At 38.6% G+C, this 15,637-nt stretch overlaps 2 protein-coding genes across 2 annotated transcripts in view; one reads left to right on the top strand and one right to left on the bottom strand.

Annotated features, from left to right (window-relative positions):
- The window catches only part of abcc4 (ATP-binding cassette, sub-family C (CFTR/MRP), member 4), a 34,911-nt gene extending 31,976 nt beyond the window's left edge, over positions 1-2,935 (bottom strand). The window contains exon 1 of the mRNA XM_044344452.1: positions 2,680-2,935. Coding sequence (XP_044200387.1) covers positions 2,680-2,753 — 74 coding nt within the window. The 5' untranslated portion in view covers positions 2,754-2,935. The remainder of the gene's footprint in view (positions 1-2,679) is intronic.
- A 6,454-nt stretch (positions 2,936-9,389) lies between these two features.
- cldn10a (claudin 10a) lies at positions 9,390-12,189 on the top strand. The gene is made up of 4 exons (XM_044345145.1): positions 9,390-9,769; positions 11,578-11,739; positions 11,866-11,947; positions 12,061-12,189. Exons 1-4 carry the CDS (start codon positions 9,550-9,552, stop codon positions 12,176-12,178), a joined length of 582 nt encoding a protein of 193 aa, XP_044201080.1. The 5' UTR covers positions 9,390-9,549; the 3' UTR covers positions 12,179-12,189.
- The last annotated feature ends 3,448 nt before the right edge of the window (positions 12,190-15,637 follow it).

The following is a 15,637-nucleotide window of genomic DNA, read 5'->3' as shown; positions in this document are numbered from 1 at the left end:
ATTCTAAACCAAGCAGACCCACTCTGATCACTGACACTGTGTGACCAACAGGATCTGGCAACACACAGATGAAAAATTGACTGTTTCACAGACAATTATTATCTCCTTTCCTCATTTTATATGTAAGAAAGCTAGTCAGAGACTGTTAATTAGGAAACTGAAGGGGTTTGGGGTCAGTCTTGATGTTTTGGAAAAGTCTGATAGAGAGTATCCTTGTTTTTAAAGAGATTTCCATTTCTTTTTTGATAAAAAGCAGGTCTAGGTGCTATATAAATACTGTGAAAGTATCAAAACACCCTGTATTCAGAAACTGTGACTTTAAACCTGCAGTGCAGAGCTTTTACATATAAATATAAACAAACATCCATTACATTCAAGCCCTTGCCAAACCAGTTCACACAGTGCTGATTAAGTCCATCACCACCAGGTAAATCTCTCTCACAGGATACAGAGTTTTTAAATATGGTGTCGGGTTTGACATTCTCATAATAGCCAGATGAACATATACATGCTCTATGGGCAGAGCATGCGCACAAGAGACTTCCTGTTAGCTCTCTGCTAACTTGAACGGGGATAAAATCATTTAATCGTGCAGCTCTTCTAGACTTTCCAAATGTTATCGGACTGAATGGATCAAAGTTGGACAGTGATACGAGTTGTGATGTCACGACTATGTGCTCAGCGTTTGCCTTGGAGGGGCTCGTCCCTCCAACAGGATTCCCCTTCCCCCTACTGAGAGAAACAAAATGTTTATTTATGTTATTTACCTAACTTATGTGCACTTGTCTCATTTCAGCTCGGCGCAAGTCTCTACTGCATTTTGCTGTCATTTATGGTCGTACTAGTTTTGCTCCTCTCCTCTCTGTATTTCACTTGAAAGTTTAGTCCCTCCACACACACTGAACTGAACTCAGTGAAGCAGAGAGACAGGAGGAAATGCTGCACAGCCTTCTAAAGTTGGATGACATTATCCTCAGCAGGGGGCCATCGCAATTTACCCGTGAGTTTTACCCAGAGCCCTGGTTTGACCTATAGTAGGCCACAATCCATTACCTGTGGTTGGCCTGGTGTGTCAGTTGATGACAACTGGAAATTATAATGAAAGATTGCCTTTTATTAGAAAAATCATCCACACACTGTTAATTGGCTCCCATGATTATAGAAGCAACATTTCAGTCAAACAGACCTCATCAGTCATTAACTACTTTTTCTTTGCTTCGGTAGCAGAAACAGTTTGGCATGACTTTTAATACTTTTTTTTTTATGTGACATATTCAGAATGATTTCATCAACATCCCACTAAATAGCAAAGTTATAGTTAAGTCATATATAATAATCCCTGCACGTATTTTAAGCCTTAGCCTACTTTTAATATGTGGAAATTATTTCTAGTGTTTCTGCATCTTCTTATTCTTTTGTAAACAGGCTTGTTTACATTTCACTTCATTGAATGACTTTTTGTTGCTCCTCAAACAGGAGTTTCCCACAGGTACAGAGCATCACGGTTTAATCTCTTATCAAATATTAAGTAGCCTACTTCATTCATGGTTCTGATAATATTGATTGTAATCAACAACTTTGCTTCTTTCACATGAATGCATTCATAGCTGGATAGGAAAACCCAGAGTTAATTGAGCTGGTTGATAGCCAGCTTCATAGTACTGGTTATCTGGAAGATTAATGTTAGGCTCAGTGAAGCCAGCTAATGAAAAGATTTCCTGGGTATGTTGAACTTGCTTCATAGTACAGGCCTCAGGATTGTTAAGACAGCAGGAAAGGTAGAAGGCCAGCAACAAAAGCCAACCTTTACAGCAAAGCTGTACACAGGAAAGTCCTGTCAATCATCAGTGACAAAACACATCCCCTCCACCCTGAGTTTGAGTTGCTCCCATCAGGGTGATGCTATAGAGAACTCCTGGCAAGGAAATCCCTTGCATTTTTATCTCAAATGCAATTAATGGGATCAACAAGCTACAGTAAATTTAAATATGGGAGTGTAGACCAGGGCATGAAAGCACTGATGTTGTACTATTGAGAAATCTTTGTTCTGTTAAATTGATGTTTTTATCTTGTGGACATGTTTGTTTATATTTTTCTAAGTGACACCAAGTACAATTTTCCTGCCTCGGCTAAATAATACATTTTAGTATATTCTATTAATGTGAGCAAATTGCCCATTTTGTGTCACTTTGAGCTCTTTCAATATTTAGTGTGAAATATGTATTGAACCAACCCTTCATAATGTGAACGGCGTTGAAGCCAATATTACTACTGTCAAACTTTTCTCCAAAAAAATAAAAAAAAGCTTTCAGTAATTAATGTGGTCTGTGTATCATGAGAGAGACGGCACACATGTCCAACTTTCCCGTCAGACTTGAGCAATGAAAGCAAATGATTCAGCAGGAAACTATCGTCGCATAAACGGGGAGGAAAATGAAGTCCGGGACGTTTGAGGTTTACCATCAGATTTTCTCTCAAACAACTTTCATATGTAGCTTAAACGTAGTCACGCCTTTACTGCACCCTCAAAAGCTACACTTCTTGCTTTCGGTTTGCATCTTAGCGAACAAACATTTACATACTATGGCGGTCAATGACAAACACACTTTGGCTCCTTTTTAAATCCCCCGCTAACCGCGGCTAACGCTGCTCACCAACCGGTATGTTTGGTCGACTTACCAGAAAAATATTTTGGACAAAAGACTGGCCGTCGCTGCCGGGTTGGTCTTGGCATCTTTACTGACTTTTTCCATTGTCGTCCGCACTCACACGGTTGTTTCCCTTCAACTTTCTCCCCCCTCCGAAAAGTCCTGCTCCGGGCTATGTGGTGTTAACTCCGCAGCATGCACATGTTACCCGGGGGTCGGCACCCTCAAGGTGTGTTACGTACTCCTTGTTGACCACGAGCTGCTATCCTGTTAGTGATAAGGAGCCACTTCTGCTGGACCCGCCCAGGAGACATTTGATTGGCTGAAAGCAGCACTGACGTACCGTCTTGTTCTCTGCGATTGGCTGAGAACATTAACAGGCAAAACAATGGGATCAACATGAACAAATTTGACTCACATTTACCTTGAATAATGTTTGAAAATAGTTGGCAAGGTATTGTGCTGGATTTACGGACAGGCTGGGGCGACATTTACAGTAACAGTTCATAACAATATGTGGTGTTAACCCTCATCCTACCAACATATTTAACATATAAGGACTACCCTGGGAAACCCAAGAATAAACTATAAGAAACAACCATCATAGCAATATGTTAGATTAGATAGATTCTCATTACTTAAGGAAAGTTACAGGTAATTTGCATGTTGAGTAAAATGAAAATATATACTTTTCTTTCATACAAATTGCAGCTTTTATCCCAAATACAATCTTTCCACAAAGCCTTCAAAATGACTGACAGAGTGCCCCTAACCCCCTGATAATATGTGATACTTTAAATTAGGCAAACATCAACTCAATAAATAGTTCCATCTATTAAAATTGCAAAGTGACTGGGGCCCTCCAGGACTCTAATACATTGGTATTTTTAAAAAAGCACTAATTAAAACAGGAAAAGAAAACAATGATATGAAGTCATTAGGAACAAATTGATTGACAAAGTCATGAAAAATTGGAATGATATAATAACCCCAATGGTTAAAGTATTTCTAGAAGTCTACTTCACATTAGGTCTATGTGGTCTAACAGCATAACATGAAAATACTGTTCAACATGTAAGAGTAAAAATGTGTAGCCTCTATATGGGTTTAAAATGAACATAAGGTTATTATCATAAACATGGCCTAAGTTTTAATGTCTCACTGGAATTATTTATTCAGAGGTTGTTTCTTGTAGCCTATAATATGTTAAAATACTTTTAAAAAGGTGTGTTCAAAATAAAAACAACTACTACCATTCTAAAATATACTGTACGCATTTTTATTTGTTTTAGGTTTTCTCATGCGAAAATATCCTAGTTTTCACAAATTCAATATTTCCACAGTTCAATGATTCAAGAACTTCCTTTAGTGTGTGTGACCTAAAGTAATATTATCAGAATAACTCAAGAAGAAATCCCCAGTTCCTCTGCTCTGTCTGTTTCTCTTTATTTTTCTCACACACACTGACACACACACACACACACACACACTGACGAGCAAAATTGTACAGTCATGCAGCCTGGCAGACTGACTTCATGTCATGATAACAAAGTAAATGTGTCACTATTGATAAACGGAAGTAGCGTGCCCATCATAATGTTTAGAATGACTCAATTTGAAGCAATTTCAAGAGAGTTAGGCAGTTTCCTAATCCTAGTTTTTCCATGGCAGAGAAAAAAAAACCTGCATTTCAAATTTTGTTTGCTTGCTCTCTGTCTCTCACTAACTTGTCCCTCACACAAACACAAAGACACGAGACGTACACACACAAAGCGGATATCAGATAAATAAAGAGAGGGTTGTAGATGACAGATGTCCCTTAACACACCACAGGTGTTTCCTGCACTGAGGACTGGTTGGTGACTAGAGAGACCACAACACCTCCCTCCTCTCCTGCTGGCCGACAATAAAACTTCACCCATCTCTTGTTTCATTGTTCAAGGGAACCTAAGAAATTCAGTCACATGCAACCAAGATAAACTGTTATCCTGACACTAAAAAGCTCATGATAACAAGACAGCCCCGGCCCTCACACCATGCAAGTTATCCCTCTGTTGATGTTTAGCTAGCACCGACTGGGAAAAGGACTAAAGGAAAAAAGCCAGCAGGAGATTAATACAAGCAGCTGAACTCAGCCCAATAACATTCATCTGCAGGGGATCAACACTCCTTTCCCATGCTATCCCAGCCGTGTGATAGGCCTATTTTTTCTCCCTTCAGTGAACACAAGAGAAGAAGTGCTCACAGTCCTTGTTTTATCTTTTTTTAAAAAATTAATTTACAAGATTTATGCAGCATGTCTATTTGATGTGGTTCAGATGGAGTAAGTTATAAGTATCACTATGTGGAAACAGTGCGGAAATATCAAAAGATAAGACACGACAGACAGATTTTATATTAATTTCGCATTTAATTTACAGCACGAAAACAGATAAAAGACTTAAACAAGGGGGAAAGGACAAGTCAGGAAGCCATAGACTTATACAGTGAACCTTCCCAAAAATTTAACAAGACTATCTGTGTCCCAATTCCACACCACATACTAATTATATACAGTAGAGTATATACTATTTTCCAGTGGTAGAAGAAGTATTCAGACCCTTTACTTAATAAAAAGTACCAATACAGCAATGTAACAATACTCCATTACAAGTAAAAGTCCTGCATGAAAAATCCTGCTTAAATATTTGCAGCAAAATGTACTTAAAGTATTGAAGTAAAATAGTGGTTTGACCCTGTGACCGATATATTATTATATATGACATTGTTAAATTATTAATACTAGAGCATCAATGTGTAACCTAGGGGTCAGGGTCCCTCTAAAAGGTCAGCAGATAAATCTGAGGGGTCATGAGATGATTAATGGGAGAGGAAAGAAGAAAAAACAAAGTTCTGATACACAAATCTGTTTTCAGTTTTTTTTCTCTCATCTTTGATTTTTGAAATATTGGCTCATTTGAACATTTATTGAAATGAAACCATGTGAGAAGTTAAGAGGGCAAAATCACTATTTGGTGGAGCTGTTAACAACTCATAGACATGTGAAATGTGACCCCGACTACACACTGCTTTTTGTAAGACATCAAAAGCCAAAAAGGTTGGAAACCACTGGTTTCATCTTTAACAATGTGTTGTATTTTAAAAGCTTGTTATATTATCCATTGTGTCAAATCTTCATCTGAAAAATCACTAAAGCTGTCAAATAAATCTAGTGGAGTAGAAGTACAAAGTACATTTCTCTCTGAAATGTAGTGGAGTGGGAATATAAAGTAGCATCACATGGGAAAAAAAAATAAAACAGTTGTTTTTCATTTTGGGGTATTCCTGGAACTGTTTCATGACTATCCAATATTACTTTCAACTTCAATCTGTGAACAGCCTCTCCATTTCCTTTGTGCATTGCATTGTGGAAGAATAGCGTCCATCAACAGCATACTGGAAATGAAGGGCTCAACTGTTTTGACTATATGAATGATATGAACACACACTACATACTTAAAACCTGCTCAGAATTAGTATATAGTCTGGATTTGATGACACAGTCTACTTAGGCACACTCTGAGGTGCTATTGCCATAAACCAAAGTACTAGACTACTTACATTTTGTTGTGGCGATGGTGCTAGAAGGAATCAGGGGAGACATCCTAAGGGGTACACAAATGTCTGCACTAAGTGTCATGGTAATCCATTTAATAGTTGTTACGACATTTCCCTCAAAACCACAAATGTGAACCTCATGGTAGTGCTAAAGGAAAAGTCAGAGGTTTACTAAAGTTATTAGAATTCATCCTCCAGGCACCATGAGTGTCTATACAAAATCTCACAGCAATCCAACCAATATTTCAGTCCGAACCAAAGTGGTGGACCAAGCAACAGACAGACAGGACCAGCATTGATGCATTTGCACTGAAAGAAATGTATCCATGTTACAGCAGTTATCAATAAAGACACCTGCTTATGTCCTGCATTAGTGATTTGCCTTACAATGGAGAGGTTACGATGATCAGACAGTCATATTCATGGTATTAATGGGATGTCATCAACAGGTTAACACAGATAACAACCTGTTCCAGCTGCCTCCCTTTCATTAGTAGGTTTACAGGATTAGGGTCCCCTCTGGGACTGCTCAGCAACAGCAGCCATGGAAACGCGCCATCAAGGCTTCAACTATCAAGAGATTTACGCAACAATGCTCTCAGCACCTTCTCACCGTTGTTTACTGACAGTAAAACACCTGGGTTTAGTTTTCCTGGAATGCTGACTACATGAAACACTGTACCTGTACCGATTTTATGACCCCAGAAACTGTCCCCGGATCAGGGTTAGCAGGGGCAGCTACAACCAGAAGGCTTTCAGGTGTCTGGAAATGTTTGGGGTAATTACTGTGTTTGCCCCGGAAACAATCCCCCTTTCTCTACAAACAGAGATTAGATCTAATCCTTGTTTAGAAAAGCTCTGCAATAAGAGAGGGTGACTCATAACTGTAACGGTTTTTCAGTACAAGATTAGGAATTTAATTAATTTGTACCTGGCCCGCTGCCTCATTCTGCTCAGTGGATTGTTTACTTGTAGATTTACGATTCCTTTAATTATCTCTGTCTTTCAATGACTTGGTATTAATTTCAAACCATGTTTTCCTTCTCTCCTTCACTCTTCGCCCTTTCTCTTCATCATGCCTCCCATCTCTCCTTCCTCCCCATTTAAACTCATTGCTCAAAGTTCAATCCTGCAGCTTTAATAGTTGCCCGGCAGCCCCTAAGTGAGCTGAGACAACAAACACAGGAAGCCTCTCCATCTGTAATTACGTGTTTCTCCACTAAATGCTGTCATATCATACAGTATTCCTGCCTTTAAGTGTATTCTTTTGATTCGGCTTTTCTGGTTATCTTACTGTTGATGATCATTATTAACATAAATCATGTTATCCAATAGTAACAGCCAAACTGTGTCAACTTAATCACAAAGTGTGCTGTTAAGAGAACAGCACATAACAGAATATGACAACAACACAGATAAAAGAAGATTAAAAATCACAGAGAACAAGGACATAACATGAACATTTGTATGAGCAGATATGAAAACACTAGATATATATGCTTTATATAGTTTACTGCAGTTTTATCTGCAAAACTATCGATTAACAACAACCTAAATGTTTGACCGTCTTACTGGAAAACAACAGAAAAACTGTCAGTGCAGTGATAATATTTCAAACTGTTTTTCATTCATAAAATTATTGTCTAGAAATAGGTGCAGCTTGAAAAAACAACAAAAAAGGCAGGTTGATGCACTAGAATGATGAAAAATGACACTTCCATTAAAAACAGAGTTTGCACTGGCTGATTTCTTCACTTTTTAAAAAAGAAAATAGGAATTTAAGGACTAAATTACAGACTAAAATGACTTTATAAGAGGGGGAGTTTATGCATTGAACAATACCACATATTTTAGAAGCTGATTATATGTTTTGTAAGAAAAATCTTATCTGCAAAATGACATCAGTGGAGTAAAAATTATACAGTATAGGCCAATTGCACGAAACATGCCTCCTACACCCCCCTGAGTCAGCTGCAACACCTTAAAGTGAGGCCATGGTATGTAACCTTTGCTGTACAAAAACCATTGTGACCACAGTTGACAATTACACTAAAAAGGTAAATGATTCATAAAGCTTGCAAAATGTCAGTTACACAGCAACAACTATGAAAGTTTTGCAAACATTGCAAAAACACAGCCATCACAAGCTACTGGTCATACAAGACCAAGTAAGGGTGTAGCGGCATAAACACTAAGAGTGTGTTGAAACAAACAAGGGTTTGTTTTTCTCTCTCAGCTTTTCATTTGTAAGAGGAAAAAAATGATTATTTCGCCTTTCAAAAGTTACAATCTTGCTTTAACACCACATGATATGATTGAGAGTGCGAGAAAAATAGTTAGCACGTAATCAGAGAAGTTTCGATACATACTGTAGCTAAAAGCAATACAGAAATTGCTGAAATGTCCAGCTTCTGCCACTCCATGTGGTAGTAGTGGAAATGTAAAGAGAGATCTATTAATAGTATTAGTATTGCTATATGTCTTGTATGGAAAATATATTGTATTATATATTTTTACATATTAAATAGTTTTATTTAAAATTCAAATCTCATTTTATATGACTGTGGGATATGAAAAGACAAAAAGTTTGGGAACCACTGCTAGATTACAAAAACATGAACTGATACTATATTCCGAGGGATATTCTGAGAAATGAGGAAATGAGACAGTTGCCACTTGATGGAGCCATAATGCCACAAAATGACTGCAGGTAAAACCAGGATAAAACTATATTCTTACTAGTGGCACTGCTTTTAGTTAGTGTTGTTTCTATAATGAGGACTTGAAATTATTTATTGTTAACCTCTGGTGAACCTTATGAAATGACCTGTTTCCCCAAACAGAATACAAACTATACATCATCCATCCATTCATTCATATCCACCATACAAGTCTCTCCTATCTCTGTTCCTCATCTTGTCTTCCTTCTCTGTCAGAGACTTTTCAGATCCTTCCAATTAATTACTTCCTTCTCCTGCAGATCCGCTTGCAGACCCTATGCACAGTGTGTGGAGTGATGAGCAGCGTGTCCCCCCCCCCACCGCACTGCTACCACCACCACCACCACCACACACAAACACAATATACAAGTAGTTATTGTACTTCGGTGAATGAAGTATTCCTTCTCAGGCATAGATCCTTAGCTGAGCAGGTGAAGGAGAAGCAAAATTCTGCAGGACAGCCAACGCTGACGCACCTGCCCTGCACCGACCCTCCCACCTCCCCTCTGTCACTTCTGAAGGAAAGACCAATCCTCTCCAGCGAGCACCTCCAAAAATTCTCTGTCCTCCAAGCCAGAGGAAAAATGGGTAACATGGCAACAGAGATTGTCGCTTTTATCCTAACCATCTCGGGTTGGATCCTGGTGTCGTCGACCCTGCCGACAGACTACTGGAAGGTGTCCTCTGTGGACGGGACGGTCATCACCACAGCTACCTTCTGGTCCAACCTGTGGAAAACCTGTGTGACTGATTCCACCGGTGTGTCCAACTGCAAGGACTTTCCTTCGATGCTGGCTCTGGATGGTGAGTTCACGGTAATGACTGTGATTGTGTATGATGTTATCTTCCTGAGGTCATAGACAGAGGTACATCTATCTTTCTGTGTGTTTCTGAGGAACCATGCAGCTGCGAATATCCATCTGAGTGAAGCACTGATGCCCAAAATCTGGAACACCTGTTGTTTTTGGATGAATGACTACCATTGTAAACAAACGCATTTGGAACCTGATATTTCCTTTTCTGACTCTGGCTTCAGTCCACAAACAACCACCACATTTAAAGCTAAAGGCCAACAGAGGCATATTTCAGCAAAGGAGCTGAGCTGGGCTGAGACAACCTCCTAATGTTTCCAAAAGAAGCAATCTGAGAAAGTCATACAGTCATACAGAGGCCACGTTCACTCCCTATTACTTGCTAGTAGCAATAGGGAAAGGCATTGCTTGTAGATGGAATTTTTCTAATGGCATTTTGAGATGTTCAAAGACTTATTATTCAGATTATTCATCTGTAACCACTTTGTGTTGATTAAGGACAAATTTAAACTCTGGTCCTTTACCTACAAGGGTTTAAAGCAGTGGTTCCCAACCTGGGGGTTGGGACCCCTCCGGGGGTCCCATGATAAATGTGAGGCATCACCAGATGATTAAAAAACAGTTACTGAAAATCTTTTATTTTAGTTTTTGCTTTTTTTCTGGTGAAATACTGGATTCTCTCACCTCTTCAGGTGAACATTTTAAGACATATAAAGATACTATTTGAATTAATCATTTATGTCTAATGAGGTTTATCTCATTACCCCTTTTCCTAATTGAAAATTCCCAAATTTATGATTATCCAACCGTTGTTCATTTTAAAAGTTGAACCATTCAGTGTTTGTGCGCCGGAGGCTTCAAGTTTCCACATCACACTTGAGTAACTTGAATACTGGACCATGATTGGCTCCGGACTAGTTGTGATGTCACAAAATGTTGTACGTACATGAGTTTTAACCAGATTTAAGGTGAGCACAGAGAAACTGTCTCCCCTCAGCAGATGAATGTGAAAACAAACTGCACATACATAATTCTGCACAGAGAGGCTCAAAGATCCAACTGAGGGAACAAGATGAAAAACATTTTTTTGTCTAGAGGGCGACTTTAGAATGAGCGAAACACCCCGTACTCCTCTAAAACTTTCTGACATATAGGATTCTTTCAACTCTCAAGGTCTCTAAAGCAAAAATTGGAATAGTTTGACATTTTGGGAATATGCTTATTCACTTTTTTGCCGAGAGTTAAATGAGGAGATCAATACCAAGCTAGGGCTAGCAGCCAATTAGCTTAGATTAGCATAGCATAAAGATGGGAAAGACTGGAAACAGAGGGAAACCACTGGCTTGGCAGGCCCAAAGGAACAATATCTGCCCACCAGATATTAAAGCTCATTAATTCACACAATATATCTTGTTTCTTTAATTTTTACAAAAACCAAAGTGTAAAAAGTTACATACGGCTTAGCTAACCAGCTGCTTGTTGTAATTTTATATGTACTGTACAAACAGTGTTGATCTTCTCATCTAAATTATTGACAAAAAAATCAAATAAGTTAAATGCCTTAACTTTCACTGCATCTAGCCTCTAAAAGTCATTAAAATAGCCACTTCAGGCCTCCAAATGTCCTTAAAATGTGACTGATCCAAGAAGGAAAAATCACTGCTCACAACCTATGACCACACTGAGGTCATAACCTCTAATGAGGGGTCATACGCAGATGTTGCTTTAGTTGTAGGGCCAAAAAGGTTGAGAACCATTAGATTAAAGCACTCTCCCCTCTTCTCTATCTCTCTCATGAAGCCTATATCCAGGTGTGTCGGGGTCTGATGATCACCGCTGTGTGTCTGGGTTTCTTTGGTGCCATCCTCGCTTTGATAGGAATGAAGTGCACAAAAATAGGAGGCTCAGAGACCACCAAAGCTCGTTTGACCGTCCTCTCGGGCTTCCATTTCATTCTCAGTGGTAAAAAAAATAAACTCTGCTGCTAACGTTGAATATCTTTCTCTATGTCTGTTATCTTACATTATCAGCTCTTGCTTTGACTTCAGTGGGAATTTGAAGTAGAAATCCTTTTATTTCTCTTCACAGGCCTCTGCTGCTTGACTGCATGCTCTATATATGCTCACAGGATCACAACTGACTTCTTTGACCCCCTCTTCGTTGCTCAGAAGTAAGTAGGCTATTTAGGATTTAAAAGAAAGGTTTGTTTGACAGCAGATAAAAAGGGCATTCAGATGAAAGGAAGTCTGGTCATACATTTCTTTTTTTACTTCAACCCTGCAGGTTTGAGCTGGGAGCGGCTCTCTTTATCGGCTGGGCTGGATCTGTGCTTTGTATCTTAGGAGGACTTATCTTCTGTCTCTCCCTGTCTGAAGGCTTCAGTATCAGGCAAGTTGCTTAGTTTTAAAACATGCTGGATGCTAACAATGTGATCCCACATCTGTCATCAGCCACAAGGGCTGTAAGGAAAACGGACTTGGATTGACTCTAAACTGCAGATTTGCTAACTCAATCAGGCAATTTAAATAATTACTTTAACTGGAATGGAGAGATGGTTAAAGGCTAAAACATCCAGTAATCTCTCTCAACATCTTGTCTCATAATTGCTGTACCTACTGGGCAAATTGTATGATCGTCATTTTGATTAGTTCAGCCACGGATGACGGCTGAATGTTTTCTTTGTTACAGTTGAGTAATAAGGACCTTTTTGAAGTGAAAGTCACCTTGACAGAGGGCGCCTATAGGGAAATGTTGCATCAGGCGAGCTAAGAAAGCAACCCTTCTCTTTTAGTGATATCCAGGCTGTAATATCTCAACAACTATTGGATGGATTACCAGGAAATTTTGTACCCCAGAGGACGCATCCTAATGACTCTGGTCATGCCCTGACTTTTTCTATTGCACCACGAGGTTCACATTTGTGGTTTTGAGTGAAATGTCTCAACAACTATTGGATGGATTGCCATTAAATTTGGTACAGACATGCACGCTCCCCTTAGGATAAAATTTACAGCTAGTTGGGAATCCAATCATGGTCCAGTATGCAACTTGCATAAGTGTGATGTGGAAACTTTCATTCAACTGTTTTTATTCGCATTTTCAATGTGCACAATACAAAACCTGAGAGGAAATGCTCAATGCTCAAAATTAGGTTACATTTTTTAACACTGCAAAAAAGTTTTTACACTTGGCTGAGGTGGAAAGGTTTATGTATCTTTAAAGGCAGTGGAAAAGACTTGGTGAATAACTCATGATGTAATTGAAGCATGTGACATAGATGTTCCCTGAAGCTTCCAATCCACTGAATTGACAAAAAAATTGCAAAAACATTAGATCTGTGTGGAACAATGACAAGACTGTAACGCTCCTCAAATTAATACATGAAACAAACATAAATGTCATATTTCCATCGTGTTTTCTACATTGTTTTTCACCATTTTAGGTTTGACTGGTGCTTATTTAATTAATCATCTTGTTGCTCTTAGTTTTGTTTCTTATCCCTTCATTTCTTCATTTCTCCTGGTTTTTGCAGAGCTGAATACTCCTACAGTGGAGCTGCATCATTTGTGACGGCACGCAACAAGCACAGCAAGACAGCCAACAGCCTCCACAAGGAACCACGGGAGCCGTCAAGGCAGTTTGGAAGAAATGCCTATGTGTGAAATTGGACTCTTGTTGTTACTTGAGCTGATTGTGGAACTTAACATTATAGTTTTTGGTTACCAGAAACTATTTCACCAGTAAGAGGCAAGGAGCTATTACTTTTATGAACTTTTGTGCCTGAACTATGAAAATAAATGCTGGAAAGTATAATTAATGTGACAGTTTACAGATTTTATAGATTTTAAGAGGCCATGCTTGCTGATATGCTCATCTAGCTGTTTAAACATGAGAGACTATGATACAACAGTAAGCCACCATTTATGTTTTTGATAGTACAACAACAATAAAAAATACTTCTAAAATATCTCAAATAAATATAGCTTCCTTTTTAAATATGGCTACTTACTGGGTAATCTCTGTCAATACCTCATAAATATAAGCTTGTTTTTCTTTTAGGGCCGGAAATTTGATTTGGCACAAAACACTGTTCGAACTCTCCGGTCACCTTCAACAAGCCAGTCTTTACTACCTGTCTCACATAGACTAGACACACACTTCATCTTTCTTTCATAATTCTTGCTAAAATGTATTAATGAAAACTGTAAAACAATTGTGTATTGGAATCAGGAATCATGGCTTTGGAAATTCAGTGGTTAGAAATATGCATCTTTGTATGTTTTACCCAAAAGCAACATCATTTAAAGCAGTTTTCTCTTCATGGAATAACATTTTTGTGTTATGCCTACCTTTGATTATAGAGACATATTACAAGGATGCTGTTTTGGAAGCAACAAATTGTGTAAATGTGACCAAATATTATTTTAATGAGTGACTAAAAATCGATTAAAACCTGGGTAGCTGTGATATAACTCCAGTTAATATCCTCCTGTTGCTTTAAGGAAATAGAGTTGAAAGTTGCATCAGTAACTATTTCTCAAACAGAAAGATGAATCATATGAAGGCCTTCTCGCTTTCTTGGTCTGGATTGATCTGACCTCTATAGGTCACTAGGTCACATCTGACCCCAGAGATGGCTATGCAGATCTGGAGGACCGACCGGAGGTTTCCCCTCCTATCAGCCATCCATCTCCACCTAGGAATTATTATCAATAGGAACCCCAGGCTATGTTACGCAAAACCTTTTGGCCCAGAGGTTGGATACTTGAACCAGCTGGCAGAGAGCAGTTGCCCTGTGCTTTCCGCCGCCTTGCATCCGTAAACAAGTGTCAGGTGTCCATGGCTCTGCAGAATGGTGGTATTGTATTGTCTACTATCTGCATTACATATAAGCATGTTAAAACCAGATCTAATGCATCAAACTGCTTCTAGCTTAAACTTTTTAAATTATTTTCTGTTGAAAGAAAATTTTAAAATACAGTATATGATAGCTCACAAAAGTTATATCTAAATGGAGTTGTTGATTACAACTAAACATCTTAAAGGAAATAATGTGTAGAATTATACATTTTGAAGGAATAATTTGAAAATACATTTCCTCCTCTGTCTGTGGCGTGTTTCTGGTGTATTCTGAAGTTACCCAACTGTGAAAGTATGCTTCAACTTCACAGTGCAATTGTACAAAGCAGGTAACTAAGACCAGTGGTTCCCAAACTGGGGGTCAGGACCCCATGAGGGGCCAGAAGATGAAACTAAGAGGTTGTAAGATGATTACTGGTGCAGGAAATGACGGAAAACTAAATTCTGCTACACCCAGTTATGTTAATATTTCAGATAAATTCTCTAATCTGTGCTTTTTCATGTGAAATTCATGCAGTGGCTAATAATTAGCATAGCAATATTTAGTTTAGAATGTTAGCATGCTAGTATTAACCAATTAGCACTAAACATAAAATACAGATGAGGCTGATGGGAATGTCATTAGTTTTGCAGGTATTTGGTCATGAACCAAAGTACTGGACAATTTAAAATTTGGACCTGATGATGGTACTAAATGGATCACCAAAGTTATTACAGTTCATCCTGAGGGGAATGTGAATATCTGTATCAAATTTCATGGAACTCCATCTAACAGTTGTTGAGTGGTTTCATTGTCAACCTCATGGTGGCGATAGAGGAAAAGTCAGGGGACCACCAAGATCATTAGGATTCATCCTCTGGGGACCATGAAATTCTGAAAATGTATAGTTTGTGAGATATTTTCTGGACCAAAGTGGACTGACCAACTGAACAACCATCATATCAATTCCTAGAGCCACGCAGGGCTAAAAATTATTCAAATAAAACCATATAAGAAGGA

This window comes from Thunnus albacares, chromosome 24 (genome assembly GCF_914725855.1).
Source record: "Thunnus albacares chromosome 24, fThuAlb1.1, whole genome shotgun sequence".
NCBI lineage: Eukaryota > Metazoa > Chordata > Actinopteri > Scombriformes > Scombridae > Thunnus > Thunnus albacares.
The sequence above is the reverse complement of the archived record's forward strand: the minus strand, read 5'-3'. Positions and strand labels throughout refer to the sequence as shown.

Coding starts and splice junctions, on each gene's coding strand:
- cldn10a (XM_044345145.1), top strand. CDS start 9,550: ATGGGTAACATGGCAACAGAGATTGTCGCTTTTATCCTAACCATCTCG. Junction 9,770..11,577: donor TTCGATGCTGGCTCTGGATG/GTGAGTTCACGG, acceptor TCTCTCATGAAG/CCTATATCCAGGTGTGTCGG. Junction 11,948..12,060: donor CCCCTCTTCGTTGCTCAGAA/GTAAGTAGGCTA, acceptor TCAACCCTGCAG/GTTTGAGCTGGGAGCGGCTC.